This window comes from Diplotaxodon limnothrissa, linkage group LG16, assembly GCF_057381915.1.
Source record: "Diplotaxodon limnothrissa isolate DT_005_m linkage group LG16, D_limnothrissa_male_GT1.1, whole genome shotgun sequence".
Taxonomy (NCBI): Eukaryota; Metazoa; Chordata; class Actinopteri; order Cichliformes; family Cichlidae; genus Diplotaxodon; species Diplotaxodon limnothrissa.
In genome coordinates this window covers 13,692,841-13,715,193 of record NC_140611.1, presented here as the reverse complement: position 1 = coordinate 13,715,193, position 22,353 = coordinate 13,692,841, and the positions used below count along the sequence as shown (strand labels likewise).

The following is a 22,353-nucleotide window of genomic DNA, read 5'->3' as shown; positions in this document are numbered from 1 at the left end:
AGAGTTAAATGTGGTATCCAGAAACCAATGCACTGTGACATCATTTAGTTGCAATCAAATCTTAGCTAAGTATTCAGACTATATAAGAAAGATCTCTTGTCCTCTCATTGACTGTCCCAGCTGTAATCTGATGCCCAGAGAGAACCAAGACTTGGTATGAAAATCCAGGTTTGGCTCAGGGTGTATCTGCCGTTGTGTTCCCAAAACACTCGGTCCAAGACTTTGAGTTCTGATGTGAGACCTCCTGGCTGAAGGAGACCCACTGGCTCATCCCCAAGCCAACGGCTGTTCCTGTGAAACCACAGAGAGCGCTTTGTGCCAGTGGGGCCGGCTTTGGCGCGATCCTGTTACACAATGCCTGCCTCTATTTGTCTACAGTCAGTAGAAACAGAAGTCTTTCGTTCAGTCAGTGGCGAGGCTGGACACGCTCAATACACAGATGCATAATGGCTGTTTGTTTGTACTGATCGTCCATAAGCAGTCATTAAATGTTAACAGTCCACTACCTTCTGTCCCTCTCCTCCTCTCTCCTGCCTTTCTCCCTGTGTTAAACTGTAATGAGGTCCTAATGATTCTAAACAGGATACCTCCTCCATGCTTTGCTCCTTGCACTCCTCTAAATGTGTCAGTTAATTATTGTGGACCTTGTGTAAGACACAAGAATTACAATAATAATAACAATGTTAATATAACACCATTAGGTGACCACTGGAATACTGCTAAGGGGTGCTTTGAGCCCCTCAGCTCTTGTTTCACTGAGATTCATCACAGAGAGTGAGCTGCTCAGTCTGACACCTGGGAAAATCAGGCTGATAGCTCATTTTTTCTGTGGATGCTCATATCAAAGTTTTTGACCATTTTGAATAATGAAGTCAGTTTATTTAAAAGTAATCTCTGTGAGTCTAAAGCTCAGGCTTCAGACTGCTTTAAATACTCAATTTCAGAACGTTTTGCCTCTGTGTGATGTCACTGACAAGTGGAAGGTCTTCAAGGTCTTCTTAGACACACAGCTCTGGTCGTGAGCACAGAAGACCCATCCACTTGCTGTACAAACTTTGTTTGTAAGGGACAGCCATTCAGAAGAAATCTGGCTCCAGTGAAGGGTGAAGGGAGCTGAAACGGTTTGTTTCGGAGAAGATTAGTTGAATGGCTTCAGTGAGACCCGGTACAAGATTAAAAAAATATTTATTTGGAACAGTTATTCCTGCAAGTGAGGCTGCAAGAAAATTTGCATATTAGATCCACATTTGAGAGAGCTGGAGCTATCAGCGAGTTAATCTGACATGTAGTTTGAAGAATGTGGTGATAGAGGTTTGATTTCAGTTGATATAACTTGCGATGTTTATTAGATTATTGCTGCTCTGCAGTGTGGAGGCTATAATCCCGACCGGTCTATCTTATAGTCAGCCTGTGTTCTTGGTTACCATCAGTATTTAACTTCAGTCAAAGGCAACCAGATTGTGTTTGTGGCGTCTTATTCACTATATTGCTGTAAAGTTTTTATCACTTATTATTGATTTTACAGTTGTGCTGTTGGGCTGTGTCAGCATGTGAATGTTGGGATTGAAATATTGACCAGACAAGTGTGTTAATGTTGCTGTCATTGCAGCCATGCTGATGAAGCCACTAACATCACGTCAAGTGGCTTCGTCAGCAGGTTAAAGTGGCAGCTCTCTCTCACTCAGACATGCTCGACAGTGAAACGTCCCTGGGTAAGAGTCACACCCACAGAGCTGCTTCCACTTTAGTATTATGATGGCTGATTCTCCAGAGACCTGCAGTCAGCACTTCCGTGTTACTTTGTACTGTCAGTATGTTTCCTTGATCTTTATACAAAATAATCCAGTTCGTTAAAGAAGAAATGTGTCAAGCTGGATTACATCCTCTGCAAAAGCAAAACTGCAGTAGTGCTGGACATGTGTGAGATTTTGAGATGAGCCAAGTTTAAATCTGAACACGTTTACTCCAGGAAATGATAAAACATTGTTAACGATTTGTTTAGGAATGTAATAGGAAATATGGCCTGGTGACCCAGTGTCGACACAATCAATGGTAATCATGCTCTGGACTGTTTTTAACCACCATTTTTTTCCAGTGAAACAAAGTTTTCAGTTAATACCAGTGGTTTGGTCACTCTTGGAAAGCTGCTGCTAATCCTCTCACAGCTGAACGTGAGGACACAGAATCGGGCTGCACTGTACATCCAGCTGGAGTTCACACCTGCTGGGCAGACCGGCTGTTTGGTTGAGCTGTAATTGTGTGTTGTGTGGGCGTGTATGTGCTGTGGTGGCACGAGGCAGTCAAAACCACTGGAACAGTGACATCATTATACATCCTAGAGCGCCTGTGCTGCTCCGCCTCTGTTCCAAGGTAACAGGGATTCATGAAGACTTGGTCGTCCTCCTGCCCCTCTGACCCACATCTCCTCTGCCGACTCTGCAGCTGGTTCTAAATAATGATCTCAGCACTCAGCAGGCTGCAGGAGCCAGAAATAGCGTGGGTCTTTTTTCCAGACTTGGACAGGCCATCTTTTACCTCATAAATAAAAGCGTGCATACACACCATGTGTATTCACTCGGAGGACTGTGTCTCCTTAAGGAGTAAACGGAAACATGTGTGTTTATTCACTCTCGTGCAGAGCATTACTGGAACTGTGCTTGAATATAGAAAACAGTTCTCTTCAGCCTTAATTGGTCTATTTGTTTTGTCACAGAGCCGTTTGGTTAAAAGCAAGAGATTGACTTTTCTTTGTGCTGCGCTGAAAACAGACCAGTTTGACACAATAGGACTGCAAGTGTGATTGATGTTGTCCCAGCTGCAGAAAATACATGTTGAAACGGCTCTAACAGTCCTGGAACACCTTGCTAAAATATGCACAGTGGCCAAAAATATTTGATACTAATTACATGTTGTTGTAATAAGAAAAGCCTTGTCCCAGGTCAGCTGTGTCAAAGATAAAATCCTCAGATCCTGTTATGATATATTTTTCCTCTGATCAGTGATGGATCAGAGTAGCTCATCAAAACCAGTAGCTTGTCTCAAACACCATCTGTGGAGCAGAAGCATGCAGCTGTGGCTCTAAAACGAACTATTGGACTTATCTTCTGTCAGCTACAGTTGTGATCAGAAGTTTGTGTACTCATCATGGGCGTGGATATCACGGTAATTTTGGTCTTTTAATGATTTCTTTGAACTGTTTTTTTTTTGTACAGATTGTACAGCACACGTCGTTAATGCCTGACAAACACAAGAACTGGACGCACATTAATTTATTTTGGATTTTCTCTAATCATTTAGATCGACTGTAACGTGTTGGCCATCTGTCATCATTCATAAATTAGATGGCAGTTATTTGCAAAATTCCATCAATCTGTCTGAGAGTGATTACAGTCGGTCTGAGTCTGACAGCTATTGTTTTGAGAGCAGTAGCTTGCCATCAGATAACCTGAGCCATCACCCTGTGATCAAAGTGTTGTTGAGGGTGTTTCATGCTCAGCCTCTGGGCAACGACTTGCAGTCAGTCTCCAACTGCCAAAGAAAAGGGAAAAAATGAGCACAATCACTGGGGAAAGATGGACTTTTCCAATTTGCAGAGAGGTTGGTGCTTTTACTTTAATGTAACTGAGCTAATGGTGAAGTTGATGACCTGAGCTTTGTATTAGAAAATGTTCTGTTCTCTCTCACTCGCTCTGTTTGTGCACATGTTTCTGCTTAAATACAGAATAGAGAAAAGGAACACTAGAATTAAATATGCTAAATACCTAAAAACAAGTTTAGTGAGACTTTAACAACGCAACCAACATAATATAAATGTTATATGTAGTACATTGTATTCATTCATCATATTGTTTCTTCATAATGTAATGGATGATGAAGGCTTTTAAATAAGTTTTTTCATGGATAATTAACTTATATTTGTTACTAAAATGGAAAAACCGATACATTCAGTCATGTATTTAATTTCTGCCATATATTAGATATGTTTCTCCCTTTTTTATCTTTTATTTTGTAAGATTTTATTTAGAGTCCAATTCGTAATTCCTTTTGCATATTTTCAACATCATTTCAACAGCAGTGCATATGCCTTTTTTATTGTGAAAGGCATAGAACGAACTGATTTCTGAATAGGCAGTGACAGTGGTATTAAAGGGACACAAGTGAATTGTGCTATTTCTTAAATTTCTTAAATTTGTAACATGTTGTGTTGCTAAATAGTTTAGTCTGTTACTGTTATTTATACTGTAGCAACTGTAACCCACATAATTTCCTTAGAGATTAATAAAGTATGCTGATTCTAATTGAAACACTTTGTTTCAGACAAAAGATGAACTGAAGTTCTGCCACCAGATAAATCAGGATTATTTTGGACATGTAATCAGAGTTTTAGTCTGTAGCTATAGCAGAGTATAAGAATGCAAATGTGGACGTGAAAGAAAAAAAAATAACAGGAGGATGACTAATATCTGTCCTGCAAAGACAGTTTAATTCAGTGGCTGTGTTTCTCATTAATGTTTTATGTGTCAGTACTTGAACATGCTGCAATTAGTGTGCCTGGTGTTCATTAAAGCTGGGCCAGCAGCCATACCACCAGTTAAAGGGTCACAAGCAACACCAGTCTCATGGCTACAAAGAAATGATTAAAAGTAATGCTACTGTACATATTTCTGACACTTTGATGTCAGTTTGAGTGTTAGCGGAATGCTAGTATCCATTCGACTATTGACTAGGAGCAACATTTTTATCATGCGCTGAATTTATGCCAACATTTGAGTTAATTCTCTGTGAACTGTTCTGTGTCTGACTGATCAAAGCTACATACCCTGCACCTGGGAACCTGCTCTCATTTCTCACACTCTGAGGTAAAACAAACACCGGACGACTCCTCCCTCTTCTTTGAGACTTGACTGAACTTGACCGCTGCAGACGAAGACCTCAGATTTCTGCTCTGAACTACTATAACACAGATGCACAGGATCACACACTCTGTGGCTGTAGCTGGAAGAACACAGCTACAGGATGGACTTATAGATTAAGTCCTTTAACCAAGTGTTGATATCCAAAATGATCTGTGTGCAATAACTAAAAGGTTATTAACTAAAAGGTAAAAAAAAAAAAGCTTTTATTGAAGTGCAGTTTTCAGATTTATATGCTCTTCACGTGTTAAATACTAGTCCAAAAAACCCCAGATAAAACCAGAGTAAAAGTCACTAGCAAAAATTTTCTTACGTATGACAGCACTGGATCTGTGTTATTTTTCATTTTGAGTGATCATGTGGGAAAATAACACACAAACACAGAGGAAGATTTTCCAGCTGTGTTTGGGGCTCACTCTGAAGTCTGGCAGGGGTAAAGCTAGCTCAGCCTCTTGGGTGGTTTGTCAGTTAGAGGTCACTGCTTCAGCCCCTGGGTTAATATCCTTAAAAAACTCAGACTGAAATTTTAAAATAAAATGGGAAAAAAATACATGTTTGAAAATTTGGCTATACTCCATTAAACACAGTGGAAATGGCGTGGAATTAAAAAACGCAAAGGCCACGAAATGGTCCCAGGTTCTACAGAGGGTTAAGCTAAACAGCTGAGTGTGGGATGAATACAAGAAATCAGCTTGGTTGTTGCTGGGTGCATGCTGTGCCATCCACACAGTGCTGGGCGGAGGAGAAAATAACCACAGAGCAGCTTCTGAATTCAGATTTGTGTCCGGCAGATTCCAGTAACTGGAGCCTTCTGATGCTGATTAGAAGGTGATCTGTTGCTGATATGTATTCTCACACACGACAAATGAATGACAGGAGGACCTCCAGGGCTGGAGGCAGTGCTAGAGTATGCCAAGTGAAAGTAAATAAAAACAGAATGCAATGATTCTACAAAAAATACATTCACGAGTTGTGGAACAATTTCAAAATAATGTTCCTCAATATAAAAATACAACTCTGAATATCTCATCACCAACAGTACATGAGATATCAAGATTCAGAGATTTTGGAGAGAGGACAGAGCTCAATCTCCCCTGAGCTCCGGAACCTCATACGGCACTATACGTGAAATCAGCCGTGATTCTGTCATGGAAGTCAGTGCACTGACTCACACCACTTACTGTGTTATCTTCAAATCCAGCTTAAAGTTCTACCGTGCAAAGATCAGCTGAATTCAAATCTTGAAATAGTTTTTGAAGAGCCTGGGTGCTGTTGTTTTTAAATGCTGCACAGTGGCAAACATGACATGTTGCTACCATCAAATTTAAAATGTGCTAATGGGGTTTTTTTGGTTTGTTTTTGTTTTTTAAATAATGCATTTTCTCATGCATAACGGCCCAACTTTTAAAGTTCATGTAGTATTTTATTCACTGTTTAAAAGCATCACATTTTTTAGGTGTGTGTGATGAGAGATGTGTATACCTTTTCTCATGATCTTCCTACACTGGAGCCACATATACGTGACTGATAATAAGAAAAAGAAGAAGTCGGTCTGTCTTTTTCTTTCCGTGTCTATGTTGTGTCTTAGTGTGAGTAATGTTGATCGATGCAGAGTCATTCTATGACTTGCAGTCTGAGGAGAAGAAAAGTAAAGACTGTTTTCATGGTTGATAATGATTGTTGTCATCTGTGTGCTGTTATTCACATAATAATCCCAGCTACCTGTAATTGCTGCATGCTCTGATAGTTTTAGCGAGCTCTGCAACAGGCTGCATGTCTTACGTTACCTTTATTCTTCTTTTACTGGAACTCTTAAAACAGCCTCACGAAAGAGGAAGTTTGGTCTCCTAAGGTTTTTACTCCCCCACATCTCATAGAGACCAAATACTCTGTTTATTCCTGTTGATGAACTTTGCTTAGCTCAGCATACATGAGAGAGCTTGTCTTGGCCTGCACATTTTAATAGCATACATATTTTAGCTGTTTGACCCGCTCACTCAAACACTCACACAAAGATACGCTAGCAACATTGTTTAAACTGCCTTTTTCACAGTGATTGTGACAAGCCAGCAGCAGACATGCTGCCCAGATAAAGTGCAGTACTTGTATCCTTATTCCGTATGCACACAAAGTGTTCCTTGAATTCAATTCAATTTTATTTATACAGCAACAGTTCTGAATAACACTCACCCTATAATTTTAGAAAGAATTGCACAATCCCTTGTGAGGAAGCACTTAGTGAAAGTGTGAAGGAAAAACCCAGGCAGTCACAACCAGTTGGAGGTGAGGTGATATTGAAGAGAGCAGAGAGAGACAAGGGGAAAAACAGGGATGGATAGTCAGACTGTCAGTTGGTCGGTCTGTGCGTTGGTCTGCCACGGGAAGACGCCTGTTCTCTCAGGATAGTTTCATGTCTCCCACTATGGCGTTATTTTTGTGCCACTATTCTGAGCGCACGTAAAAAAAAAATTGAGCGGACTTAAAAAAAAAATTGCAGGTGCAAGTGTTGCATTTTGAGGAGAAATGTATTTTGAGCAAAGAAAAGCTAAATTTGAGTGAACAAAATTCATTGCTGCGTGCAAAAAATGTATTTCAGTGTTTGCTATTATCCACACACAGTAGCAGCCCATCTCGCTCAGTTTTTGCATTTGCGCTTGCTCACAATGTGTTGCTCGCGCTCTCAACATTTCTGCCCGTGCGCGTTCAACTCTTTCTGTACACCGTTATGTTTGTGCCACAAAACCAGCCAATCACAGACTTGGATGCAAAAAGAAAAATCTGATTGGCTGTTTTGGTCTTCAATCAGCTCGAAATGACGAAATGCAATATCCCAGAATCCATTTCGTCAAGAACAACAAGACAGTGTACATCACTGTGACAACAGCATTTATTTTAGTTCAAAGGCTTTATGGTTTTTCCTGTATTACCTGGTGGTGTAGCCGGCAGATTTTTTTTTTTGTCTTTTTTTTTTTTTTGTCGTCAGTTCAGCCTTATATATTATGTTTAACCCGAGTGACCAGCTGGTGGGTAACAGGCATCTCCGAAAACGTTAGAGCACTTTTGCAAATATGTGATGTCTTGATAAATCGAGCAGATATTTGAAGTTAACACAGCACCATTCTCGTATGAAAATATCTTAAAAGTTTATTTTGTGACCCATAAAGAGTAATATTTCAAACTCCGCCACTCTATGTTCCTCCGCCACTGCCTCGTTTGAGTTTTGAACGAAATGGATTCTGGGATATTGCATTTCGTCATTTCGAGCTGATTGAAGACCAAAACAGCCAATCAGATGGTTTTTTTGCATCCAAGTCTGTGTTTGGCTGGTTTTGTGGCACAAATATAACGGTGTACAGAAAGAGTAGAACGCGCACGGGCACAAATGTTGAGAGCGCGAGCAACACATTGCGGGCAAGCGCAAAAACTGAGTGAGAGGGGCTGCTAGTGTGTGTGTGTGTGTGTGTGTGTGTATGGATAATAGCAAACACTGAAATACATATTTTGCACGCAGAAATTAATTTTGTTCACTCAAATTTAGCTTTTCTTCGCTCAAAATAAATTTCTCCTCAAAATACAACAGTTTCACCTGTAAATTCTTTTTACGTGTGCTCAGAATAGTGGCACAAAAATAACGTCATATCCCACCTGCTCTTGTGTTTTGCTGCTGCAGTCACACTGCACAAGGCTGAGGTTGTCACTGTTTAGGCTTATAAATCATCAAGTACTCTTGAGTTTAACAGTTCTTTCATGTCACTGCATATGACTTAAATTCATGGAACCCACTGACAGTTTCAGCCTTTAATATTTGTTGGTCTCTGGAAGTATTTCATTCCTCCTGCTCCAAATTTCCACATATAGACAGAAGTAACTTGGTGTGTTTGATCTTTTCCTCTTATCTTGTGAGAACAGTGTGTCTCCCAGATCCTAGCCATGACAGAGGATTAAAAATGTCACTGAGGGTGTTTAAACCGTGACAGCAGTGATAAGTGATAACATGTTTTCATTTCTACTCACTGGGGACACAAACTGAAGCCTCGTCGGCACTTTTGCTGCTCACCGACTCCCTGCAGTCACTCCAGATGTTTCGCAGGACCCTCTTAGAGGATTTGTCTGCTGGTGATACTTTACAGTTTTTGTTACTGTCATGAAATCATCACTACTGCCATTTTGTGTCTGGCAGGGCGACATTTGCTGACGTGTAATTGATGTGGCTTGGTTTCAATGAACCATAAATGGGGAGAAACGTCTACCAGGCCCATCCTCTAAACAATAACCGTGTGTTCTTGTAAGCCCGTTTTAGAGTACAGTCAAAGAACCCTTGGGAATATTCCTTTCAGCACATTGAAACCTTGAACTCACAACACGAGCAGCTTCTGTTTAAAATAAGACACATTCCGAGGCCAGTCTGAGCCTGTGACTAAACAGTAATCTTATCCTACAGCCTACTGTGTCATTAAGATGAATGGTTTACAGAGATATTGTTCTCCTGTCAGAGCACTCATTTAAAGTGGTACACTCATATTTTGAGGTTCCTTCCCAGGGTCAGGGAGGTGCTGCCTTGCTGTGATGGATTTGTCTCGTCTCTGAAATGAGTGTACAGAGCACTCTGTCATTTGCTTCTTCAAATGATGTCAAACAAAAGAAGTGCCACCACAGGCATCATGTAAGATAGTTATCAACTTAAATGTTGTTATGCATAGATTGTATTTCTTTTAGTACTTTGTATTCACTGTAAGCCGAAAAAAATTGACCCAGAACTACTTTTGTGGGTCCTCTGGTTTTAGAATAAATAATACTTTAGATCAAACGTGGAAGACAGGACTACACCCAGACTGATATTTGGTCATTCAAAATCCTACATATCCAGTTTATTTTATGTGTGTTTTGTTGTTTTCGAGTGGCGTCCAGTCTGCAAACTATACAATATCAACACATGTTTGAAGGGTGTTTCTTTAGGGTCTTCTTTACTTTTTATTTTTTATTTTTCAATGATCTGCCATTAAAAATACCAATGCCAGTATACTGGCAGATAACTAGCAGAGCAGTCCTTCAAGGTCTGACACCTCCCAGCAGGATCAGGTGTTTTTTGGACAGTCACCTATCAGGTGCTGTTGGGGATAAAGGGGTAGGATCCTGCGTGGTAACGACTAGATATAGTGTAGGTGGATGAATCTTTGGGGACAGTACTATTCTGGTATCCAGCTTTGGGGATCCTGAGTGAGGAGCACTGGAAGTTCTGTGCGGAGCAGCCGTGAATCGCTGCCAGGGTTTCCACCTAAGAATGAGTGGCTGAGTCATGATTGGAGAAATTAAAGAAAAATGACTGGCACTACCTGCTCGTGGCAGTACTCATCATCACCCATCAGATCTAATTGTGGGCTCGTGGGTGATTTGAAGGTCATTTGGGAAGATGGGGAAAACCTAATGCTGGAATTTGACTGATGTTTTTGAAGGAAAGGACGTGTGTGGGTCACCATTTTTTTTCCAAAAATGACGAATAGGTATGTCAAACATTAACCTTCTCCTCTCTCCAGCATGCAGTTTTTAAAACTCTTCTGCGCTGTCCCCTGCAGTATCCTAAAACACTGCGCTGAACTCAGCGGTGAGCGGAGTGCATGCCGACACTGGGAACTGGGCCCAAATTACCCTCCGTTGACTGGTTGTGGCAGCTTTACCTGGTGGAGATGTTGCTGGGATATGAATGAGTTCTGTTTTTACAAAGATTTCTTACTAGCTTTTGTCTCCTTTGGCTTTCTGTGTTCGTCTTTTTTGGACAGTATCTCATCTCACAACAATAAGCGCTTCACTGGTACATATCCTCTTTAGCAGCATGCTTCTTCTGTTTTTGTTGTTTAACAAAAAGGAAGTGTCTACGTCTGTATTTAAAGTCAAGAAATAGTGCCAGAGGAGGCTATTTTTTTGACATCCTGTACTGTGCAGATTTATAGCACATGAATGGATAACATGCTTTGAAAAGATGTTTCACACTGTGGATTTTTTGGTTCTATCTTTACTTTCATTCATATTTTTGTATCAACTTTATTTAGAACATTTGAACTCAACTATGCCAATTATGTACTGCAGGATATCCCACAGGAAATGGAGCCTCTCCAGAAGGACACTTTTTACCTCCACTTTTCTTTTTCAAGGCAAAATAGCTTTCTACCACAAACATTTCCGATATTTGGTGAAGCCTTTGCACAAGACCACAATATAGATTCAGACTGCAACTGGAGACGTTGGAGGTTGCCGGCTTCGTTTTCCTTCCAAACATCACAGCCTCTGGGACACAGGCTCCTCTTTGGCCACCGCTGCAGGAAGTGACTGTTTCTCTCTCTGCAGTGGGAACCAGAGGGAGTGTTTCAGTCTTCCTCCACTCCTGCTGTAGGCTGCCACACCATATCACACATTCACTGCATTCCTGCCGAGGGTTACTGAGTTCAGTTTGTTGACCTCCAGACTAGAAAAAGAATCTTGGCTCGATGTAAAGCTGATGCTTTCCACTTAATGGGACAGCTAATTGCTGCTTGATGTTGCTGCTGCTGTCATAAACTGTTTGGTTTCATCTTCAGAGCTTATGGCATCATTTGAAGGCTTTCATTTTGAGCCAAATGTTCAAAGTGTCAGAGTATTGAGTAATTCCAGCTCACAGATCTAGAAATAATGTCCAGCTGTTCAAAAACAACTGGAACCACAACTGCAACCATCTCATGAATTGTACATCTGTGTCGAGTCCATCGTTTTCTCTCTCTCTCCTGTTTTCCACCCACAAAACACGCAGAGGGAGGGAGAGGCTGATGTGTCAAATCCTTCTTTGTACACTCTGGTTTGCACAGACATGCACAACAGTTCTCCAGATGGCCAAACAATTCACTCTGTGGACTTTTTATTTGTCTGTGATGCTTTTATTGAGAAACATTAGTTGAGCTCCCGTTTAAAGCCCAAAGCTCCTGTTGTCTGTATGATATGATGGAAGAATTATCCTTCTAAAAATACCCCAGAAGCTCATTTCCGTTTATATAATCTCCAAATATTTATTTAAGCTCGTTTACAATGTGATGTCTCTCTCTCACAGCAAAAATAATATGGACAGGCCCTCACAGGCTACATGCAATGTTAGGATCTACTCTTGATCCTGTCATGCCTATAAAAGCCACCAGTCTGACAGAAGGGACTAATTATTTATTTTATTTGCTTGTTTTCAGCCTTTGTAATCCTTCCAAAGATATCCCCCTGATGTTTATACTACATATTATATGCTCCAGTGTTATGAGAATATGTAATGCAGCGTATTGTGGTGTGAGATGATCGTATACTCCTGTTTTTGAGGATTTCTAAAGAATAATTATAGGTGCGCTTTTTTTTTTTCTTTCTTACCTGTCTAATATTTTACTAAGAACTGTAATAGCATTTTTGTATAAATTCGAGTGAGTCTTAGGCCATGCTACATTAGCTTATGTCTCTGCACCACTCTGCAAGTATATCTATACAATACTAGATGGCAGTGTTATTACCATGCTATGCGGATCTGTTCAGACCTCAAACACTTTGCATTTACATAAAAGATGAACTTACGTTGTTGGTTTGCTTTGGTGAGGCTGAAGCAAAAGGCCAGAAGGAGGTGACTCACTGTTGTATAGAAATATAGGAAAACATGGGAAATATTGGAGAACAGCCCTTGATTTCTGAGCTCAGTGAACACTTTTCTGATGAGTTTATAGTCTCAATCACCAGTTTCAAGTCTTGCAGAATAGAACACAAATCAACACATTCCTTTTTTTTTTTTTTTTTTTAAATGGCTGTGGATCAGGAGGTAGAGTGCGTCCTGTACTAATCCAAAGCTTGGAGACCAAAGTATCATTGGGCAAGATAATGAAGCCTGAGTTGCTCCCAATGCATTTGTAACCGGACTTACGACTTATCATTAAGAATGACCGAACTCCACTAGCCAGTAGCAGAAGATCTAGGATCGGCAGGAGCCCAAGGTATAAACACCAATAAGGAGAGACCACACCACAATAGACTGTTCACAAATTTATTATATTTGACACACAGCAGCTGCAACAATGTAATGAAAAAACAATAAAATAAAATACAAAATATTTCCCCCAAAATAACAAACTAAATAAAAGTGCGCGCATACAGCTTTCTCTGAGTCAATTGTATGAATGGACAATGTCTGGTAACTGATGGATCGTTGGGGCCCGTTCAGTTTGTTTAACGTTTGTCCTACCACACTCCGATGAAGGAAGAAAGTTCGTAGTCCTGCAGGTATCTGAAGCTTCAATGGGAACGAAACTTTGGCTTCAATAAAACCTTGGCAAATCCTTTTCAATTTCGGGTTGGCTCGCCATCCAGTTAACTGGAACTGTGGAATCACTGCTCCTCGATGGGGCTTGCTTCAGACTGGGTCCGTCTGTCGAGTCATCCGTTGACAGGGTGAAACTCTGAACAACCAAAAACAACTGCAGCAGACTTGCTTTTAACTCCTAGCGATTCGACTTCGGGAACATTAGTTTCTCTGGCACATGGCATTATATGAACAGGAACGAAAATGGCAACACAGGAAATCATGTGATCAAGGTCAACAGCAAGGGTCACTGGGAGCTCATTGCTGATTGGCCAAGTTAAATGACAACAGATAATCTTATTGGTCCACATCTTCCTTTAAACATAAAAGAAAAAAAGAAATGACTAAATTGTTTACATTATACATGAAAAAAAACTACTTTCCACTGCTCTTTTTTTCTAGCTGGGCTACACATTCGTCAGAGACTGAATGTTAGAAGACAAAACACACCTAGATGTAGACAGAAATAAGGCCCAGGTGCCAATCTGCAGCTTCCCCAGCTTTCCTGTCAGTTCACAAAAAGAGAAAAAAACTTAGATCCTTTGTAATATGCCTTCACTAACCACTGGTTAGAGCTGGACCTGAGAAATGTTGAAAAGCAGACGCTTTCGCTGATTTTACTGCAGCAGTTGACTGCAAAGATGGGTAAAATTGTGAAAATAAAGATGTATGGCAGATTTTAGGCTAGTGCATTACAGTGAGCAAGATATAGACATATGTAGTATGCGTTCATGCTTCATTCATTCATGTGGTATTCATAGTCAGTAGTGTGAAGACTAGAACACTATTCTTTCCATTTTTTGTTTTTCCTTTCCATTTTGAATTTCCTCTAATCTTCTTATGGGAATCGAGCAACATGAGGGAGTATAAGTAATAAGTATTTGACGGCCTGAGATGGTGGTAACGAAACAGAAAGCAGCCTAATGTCAGAAATGAAAAGTCTTGGATGTCTCCAGAACAACTCCTTCCTCTTCCTCATTTTAACTCATCTTGGCTGCTGTTCCAGGCTGACAGAATGTCTCGAGAAACGTCATGGAAAAGTTGCAAGCTAAAGGGGAAGGTCACAGCTCTGAAGGATCTGAACACTTTCCATGTTCCCTCCTCCGCTACAGCTGTGTTTATTGTGAGTACTGCTTAATCTCACAGCAGAGAAGAAGAAGTGAAACAACTTACCAGCTACATCACAAGACGGAATGGCAGGATAAAGAGCATGCGCACTTGCTCCAAACATCTGGTTCAAGGCATATGGTGACGGTTAGCTGTTGTAGACTCGTGAAGTGTTGATCGCTGGTATTTTCTTCTGTCGGCACGCCAGTTCATTTCACGATTGGTGCAGTGGTTTAAAGACTGTCAGCATCTAGGAAAAGAAGCGGTGCCTAACATATGACGAAACAAAGACATCTTTAACTTGGAGTTTGGCCAATTTTAAGCTTGTTTAAGTTGAGCATGAACATCTCCTAGCATGAATTTGTCTTGTTGCATAGACTTTTATAAAAAGATCCCCACATAGCTGATCTTCTTCTTTTCTTTATTTATTTAAAGAAAAAAATTGCAGCCATGCAGTGTGATGCAGAAAACAACATTTGTATACAACAGGAAATTCCAAAAGCTCAGTCATAAGCGCTGGGAAAGAGCACAGACATGAATATTTCACATAAATATTAGAGGAGTATTTGCACACAGCAGATCTATTAGCAGCTCGCCAGGACATGTTGAATGAGAACACAGCTACACTTCTTTTATCCTCCCCATACTGTCAGGAAAAGATCCCAGTTCGTGCCCTCTGAATGCCCACAAAGCAGCGCAGTCATCTAAGGACACGTTCCCAGTGTTGGTACTGTGAGTCAGCCACATGCCACTCATCGTGGTAGCCTCCAGTGACTGAGGGCTAGGAGTGGTGCTCTAAACAAATTTCATTTGACTGGTCTCAGGTTTTCAACCTTGAGAGAAAAAAACATGCACAGTTCTGCAGCATGCACTGAATAATTAGGAAGTGTTTAGACAAGAATAGGAAGAATTTACTGCATGTCTGTGATTCCAGACAGTGTGTTGCACAACCCTGACCACTTGCTTGATGATTAGAAAAAATGTTTCCTCTTGGTTTTGAGAAGTCTCTGTGACCTCTTTCAGGATCTGGCTGCAATCAGAGGCTCAGTTTTTCCTCCTAGTTGTGTCTGATGTTGACTGGCAGTATACTGCGATTGTCTTTCTTGACTGCCAGGAGAGCCCCTTTGACAGAAGTAGGAACCACTCCTACAGTGATTTCATTTGTTAGTGACCCAGTTATTTCTTAGTCTCCACAAATAACTGTCTTCAGTGTTTTTTCCATTTTAACGGCTTTGAAATAGGAGGACTGGAAAAGTCAAGTGTTTAATGTACCAGCCTACTCGATTAACGTGCTACATAAGAACCAGTCCATTCCTTTTCTGTTGATAAAGTCTGTATTGGTATAGTTTGCCTACAGTATGTCCTTCCTCTTTCTTATCATTCTCTGGGAGCAGATTCATGAATTTGGTCTTTGTGGAGGGTCTTGGAACAGCGGGTGTGAAATCAGCTTGTCAGTAAGGCTTCTTTGATTGCAGCTGCTGTCCTCCTTATATCAAGGAGTCTTCTTGTCTCTGACTGCTCTCTCTTTACCACAGGCTGTTCTTAGACAACCAAACCAAATCAGAGTTATAGCAAGAGCTAGAGCCCGTTCTCGGACTCATTCCAGTGTTGATAAGTCAATGAGTGCAGTACAAACAGGGCAGTTTGCTCAGTGCTGGTAGGAGAAGAGCATGATCAACACTGCAATACTCCAGATGTTTCAGTTTCCCACTGTTGCAAAGGAGAAGCAAAACCACCTCTATGAACTGTCAGCTAGACTCTGTATATGTTGCTCAATCTCATGTCACACGTGAAGTTTAGCCAGCGGCTTCTAGTGTAGTTTTTGTTCCTCTAGCTAAATCTAAGTCCTTCAGTTCTTAGACTTAGCCAGTAATCCACTCTTCAATGATATTCAAGTTTGCCAACAAAAGCATCTCAATATATTTCCAAAGCCATGAAATGAATCGCATAAAACTCCAATTTTTGCTTTTTATGAGGGTTGCTAATTATAGGGATCTATGTCCAGAAAACCTTTTACCCCACAGCTCTAAGAGGCCAATGGGGTGTTGTCATCACCCTGCTGGGCGTTCAGGTGGTATGGACGCCCAAAATTGAATGTGACCTAGGTGTTTCAAACTCAGAGCATCTGCTAAAAATATCTCTTATCACATACAGTGTCCGAGCTGCCTCGCTGTAACATTGTTTCTCTGCTGACCTGCTGTGTGTTCCTCTCACGGCAGGTCATGGTGAGTGTCACTGTGGGGAGTGTAAATGCCATGCCGGTTACATTGGCGACAACTGCAACTGCTCGACGGAGACATCGGGCTGCATTTCAGATGACGGGCAGATGTGCAGCGGGCGAGGCAGCTGTGTGTGCGGCCGCTGTCAGTGCACTGAGCCCGGAGCCTTTGGAGAAACCTGCGAAAAATGCCCCACTTGCCCCGATGCCTGCGGCACAAAGAGGTAAGTGCCGTGCTGCGGTTTATACCTGTGGTTTACACAGTCCAAGTTGGAGCTTTACCTGCTTGTTTGGGTTGCTAATATCCGCTGATAGATGAGAAATAAGGTGGAAAATTGAAACCTTCAGGCTGTCTGCAACTGTAAGCTCCAGGAAAAGCTCTAAGTAGTCTAAAACCAAGACCTCACATACCTCTCTCACTTGAAGACTGATCAGAAAACTCTTCCCATGCCTTCAAAGCTAACTCTCTTGTCATTTGTGACCTGAAGACATGAAACCATTTGTCTGCTGTTTGAACTCGGATCACTCCGTGTAGCAGCTCGAGCTTTTGATGGAACTACAGTTTCCTCTCAACAGGCTTCCTGTGAGAGATAAAGTTTAGTTGACAAACTAATGTTGTTTTTATTGTGCAAAAGCGCAAGTGCTGGTCAGAACTGATTTAAAAACAGGATTTTTGCTTCCATAGTGGAAGTCAAAGGCATCACTGTGCATTTGCTGTGCCAGAGAATTGATGACATTTCTATAACTGGACAATCAGTGGTCCAATCCCTGCTTCTTTCAACCTCTGTGTCGAAGCATCTTCTGACATGATACATAGAACAAGTTTTGCCTAATCCATCCACTGGAGCCTGCTGGGCATAATGCTTAGAGGCATATAAGAATAGTGTTGTATCGATCTCTTTGTGAATGGGTGTCTTGTAGTAAGAAAGCGCTTTGAGCTCTCAGAATAGAAAACCATTTCTTTTAAGAACCAAATCAAGTTTAAAAGCGGCGTTTAACAAACTTGAAGCATCTGTGAAAGGTTCCTGTAACCTGCACCAGCAACAGTTCATGCACTCATCAGGTTCTTTGTTCTGTGTGCTGCACGGCTCACTTGCTGTTTAGTCGCAGTTTGTAGTAGAGACAGTTCCAGTGTTTTAGCAGAGCACAGTGGGGCACTTTCGACAGCACAGTAACAATGTCATATGATTGGCTTTTGGGTTGAGTGATCTCTGCCTCCTGAATGTAGATATAAAAATGTATGCATATGTTTAGCGTGTCTTTGCCCTTCTCTGATTCAGGGAGTGCATTGAGTGCCGGCTTTTCAATTCTGGAAGGCTTGCGGACAATGAGACTTGCCAGCGACAGTGCAAGGATCACATCATCCCTGTGGAGACTCTCAGTGAGTAAACACAAATACACACACACACACACACACACACACACACACACACACACACACACACGCTAACACAGAGACCAACTTGCTGTCAGAGAAAAGTATTCACATCTGTAGCATCTGCAAAAGTTTCATTTTTCACATTCTGCATACCGTTTATTGTTGTTACTGTGGGACTTTGCTAAAGTAATTGTCTGACTCCCACTAATGAGGCACTATTAACACCTGATGTAATAAAGTACATTCAGATGCTCAACAGCCTGAATGCACGCGCAAGGACTTTTCCATTCCAGGAAAAACGATATTTTAAATATCAATACATAGAAGAACAGCTCGAAGTGATCTTCTACCTTTAAGCTTTCATGAGAAGCAGGATACATACACCAGACAGAAACGACTGAAGCAGCAGAGCTTGAAGCGGCTTAACTGATTAGCTGAAAGTGAAATAGTTGGCCATCTTTTATATACAGTCTATTTTAAAAACAAATTATAGGAAAATTCAAGTTTGTATTTTGGCAACAGAAGTGACCATTTTAGCAAATGGGGGGACTGGACTGTTTGATTGGACCTACAGTATTTTATTTCAGCCAAGAGTGCATTCGGCATGGACAGATGAAGTATAGTACATGTCGAGTCCTGACAGGTGTTTACGGGATTGTCTAAAGTAACGTTTTTAGTTCCAGGTACTTTGGATGGACATGTGACATGTCACAGCTGATTTAGATTTGTGCTGTGAGTCTCTGACTCTATGCAATAACCTGTAAAAGTAGCCAACTTTGTTACCAGCATTCATGCTTGTGCGTGTTGTTTCATGTGTGGTGCAGCCTCGATAAGAAACAAATAAAATGTTTGGTTCCCACTCTTTGTTGTTGTTTTGGTTTGGCTCTTTTTCATTTTCAGAGACAGACACATTTGTACTTCCCTCAGGTGCATTCTGATCGTTTCAGCAATCTCCCTCGAGGAATATGCCGACCACTGGGAATTCTTTTATCGAGGCTGTGATTGTTCTTCCTGTACTAGGACGATAGCCGTTATTCTTTTACTGATAAATTTAAAAACAGTGTAGTTACTTTTCCACGTCAGCTTACATCATATTATGTGGCAGGGTTTTGGAGCTTTCTGGTTCCAGTAGCTTAACACAGAAATCCCCTGTTAGCATCTACAGGTGCTACAGCCTCTGAGTTTCTTTTCTAGTATGGCTGTCACCTCTGTTCCACTCTCTGTGGTTGTTTGAGGCTTTGCTGCTTGCACCCTTTCTTTTTTCACACCTCTGTGATTGCTAATGAAAGTACACCCAGTGCTCAGCGGTCAGGCTTGGCCTCATGTTCATGTTATTATGTGGAAGACGGCGGTCTGGACCTGTCGCAGCTCCACACAGCAGGCAGCTACACCATCTCGTCTACAACCCCTCATTTGGTTCAGAGTTCAGTCTATTTTAGAATCCAATCCTCCGCTGACACCTACCTTCTCTACAGGGAGAATCCACCCGCTAAACAAACCAAACCTGCAGTGCACTGCCTGTCTCGTGGTTCATTGTAAAAAGCCAGGGGACACCATCCAAAATGTTTGGCAGTGCATCTTTTTTTTTTCCTCACAGCCTGGTGCTGAACACTCGGGGGAAATGTGAAATGTTTTAAGTGGCACTGTGACACTGCATGGCCTGAGTCTGTGTTTAGCCATAGAGACTATTATATTAGCATTCCATATTGGCCCAGCATGGCCCTGGCCCAGGTCTGATGTGTTTCATAGCATTCTCTACTAGTTCAGCCATCTGACTGCCCTTAATGGTCTCCACATGTACATTCCAGATACTTTGTGCATGAACTAGAGGAGCAGGGGCTGATGGGAGGGGTGGACCAGGACGGAGTGACCTCATCCTCCCTTGTGAGGTTTTGAATCTGGTCAGATAATGATGATCGAATGCAAACAATGGCAAACAGAATGTCAGCATTTCAGTCAAGGCTGTCTTTTTTGTTGTTGTTGTTTTTAAATTGTGACTTCACAGCAGAGACATTGACCGATGTGTTAAACATTCATAAGTGGTTCCGTTTGCCCCTGAGCGTGAGATTCCTCTTGGATGTCTTTTGTTCCAGTATCTGAAGCCAAACCTTAATAGTTTTTTATAATATCAAAGTCTCGCTTTGTTAGAACAGCAGTAGAAAGTGAGAAACTTGCATTTATTGAAAAATGTGTCTGTGTTTTCTCCCACCTCCCATCTCTCTCTGTCGTGCTTAGAAACTGACGAGCCCGGCGCTGTGCTTTGTTTGTACAAGACAGACGACGATTGTGTCATGAAGTTCACATATTCTGAGCACGCCAGCGGACAATCTATACTCTCAGCTCTTAAAGAGCCAGGTCAGTGCTACAAACAACAATACATAATGTTGTCTTTCCTGGGTTTTTTGTTTTGTTTTTTAGCAGCACTTGTTGGTAAATTTGACAGCTGGTAATGATCAGGTGCTTTTGGATTGTACGTAGGTATCAGCTGCTTGATTTTCACCACCATCTTTAAAGATTCTGGGTTCATTGCTCCCAACCTTACCTCACATTATTCCCCCTCAGTGGTTACAGACAATGAACCTGTCACTACAAAGGAAGCTTAAGAGTGTAGTACTGAGTGACTGTCATTCTATGTCCAGAGTCAGGGGTGTCGAATTTATTATTTTTGGTCCAATTTGTTTTTACAAATTGGACCAAAAATAACTAGAAATTTTCAGGCTGTACAGGTGGATTAAAACGGTCATATTCAATACAAACATTTGTTAACATTACTGTTACTCAAAATAAAAGACTGACTGCAGTGGGGGATGTCAACTGTTTCATGTTACCTGAGTTCGCTGTCTCCATTTACACACTGGCTCCAGGAAGTCCACACGTCTATTTTTAAGTGGGCAGAGTGACACCCTGGCCCTCTTGCTGTGTTTTCAGTGCCGCCTTAGCTGTGACTTAAGTTAAGTGAGCTTGTGTTAAATGTTGTTTCCTGTGCCTGCTTCAGAGTGCGTCAGGGGACCAGATGCCCTGATGGTGCTGGTGGCAGTGGTTGGGAGCATCTTGTTGGTAGGACTGTTGCTGCTCGCTGCCTGGAAGCTGGTCATCACTATCCACGACCGGCGTGAGTTTGCCCGCTTCCAGAGCGCCCGCTCGCGTGCCCGATATGAAATGGTAAGGATGAGCCTAACTCATGAGTATTACAGCCCCATCATGTATACTAGCAATAAACTGAGGCTCATAGTTTGAGGCTGAAAAACCTCAGCACCTTCTATGTAGGTGAGATAAACCAAGCCAGTCAAGTAAAATGGGCCCTTCAGGTATTAAAAGTCTCATCTCTCTCCCCCTCAGGCCTCTAACCCTCTGTACAAGCACCCCATCTCTACACATTTTGTGGAAACAGATTTCAGCATGTACAGTAAGTCCTACAATGGAGGGCTCCACTGATCCCTCAGTACAGGGCGCGGCGGGACCGGTCCAACAAGTAGATCAAGGAGACGTGCCTGAGGTGGATGGTGGACTTAGCACACTCACCCGTCTGCACAGTGCACACCCACGGCGATGGCAGAAGAGAAATGACTTAGTGTGTTCAAAGAGAAGTCTGTGGCCTTTTTTTGTTTTATTTTCACCCGGGAGATTCAAACCACCTGTGTCTGTGCTTCACCGAACAAATTAACACCACCCTCGTCGTGATCGGGATACAGAGTGATTAGGGTTAGAAGTGAGCTCGTCTGCAGTTATTCATCATAGACCAACTTATGGAAACCATAACTCCAGCCACATACAAGCACTGCTCATTCTGTACAGATCAGGCAAGATATTGGCTTCTCTTTGTATATTTTTGTAGGTGTTGAAGATGCATTTTTAGCACAGACTGCGCACCCAGCACGACTCTGAACTGCAGATGATTCCAATTCACATGATTCTTAAAAAGCACATATTTCTGAGGGGGCCGGGGCTATTAAAATGTTTGGTACTACTAACTTTTACTAAGCAACTTTTCTTACCTTCATTTTGCACAGAAGTTATTGAGTCAAGTCTTGGAAAGATTTACATAGTTTTTTTTAAATGTCTTAAGTAAGTGTGTGTGTGTGTGTGTGTGTGTGTGTGTGTGTGTGTGTGTGTGTGTGTGTGTGTGTGTGTGTGCGCTCCAGTTGCACTCAGTTGCAGGGTACAAACTCACCCTTCAGCATCTGAACACTGACGTTTCAGTCTGGTGTTGCTCTGTAACAAGAAAAGAACAAATCTGGCAACATTTTGGTCTGTTTCTAGAGCTGTTCTGGCCTCCTTACCACCTCTAAGACACTGCTAAAAAAAACCATTCCCAAACATTTAGCTTTCTTTAAATGTACAACTAAATAAATAACATGCATTACATTCTATACGTTAAAACACATTC

General features: G+C 41.6%; 1 protein-coding gene across 1 annotated transcript in view; it reads left to right on the top strand.

Annotated features, from left to right (window-relative positions):
- The window catches only part of itgb5 (integrin, beta 5), a 40,491-nt gene extending 18,525 nt beyond the window's left edge, over window positions 1–21,966 (top strand). Inside the window, exons 12-16 of the mRNA XM_085373866.1 lie at window positions 16,590–16,812; window positions 17,869–17,969; window positions 20,202–20,321; window positions 20,962–21,128; window positions 21,306–21,966. Coding sequence (XP_085229992.1) covers window positions 16,590–16,812; window positions 17,869–17,969; window positions 20,202–20,321; window positions 20,962–21,128; window positions 21,306–21,401 — 707 coding nt within the window. The 3' untranslated portion in view covers window positions 21,402–21,966. The remainder of the gene's footprint in view (window positions 1–16,589; window positions 16,813–17,868; window positions 17,970–20,201; window positions 20,322–20,961; window positions 21,129–21,305) is intronic.
- The last annotated feature ends 387 nt before the right edge of the window (window positions 21,967–22,353 follow it).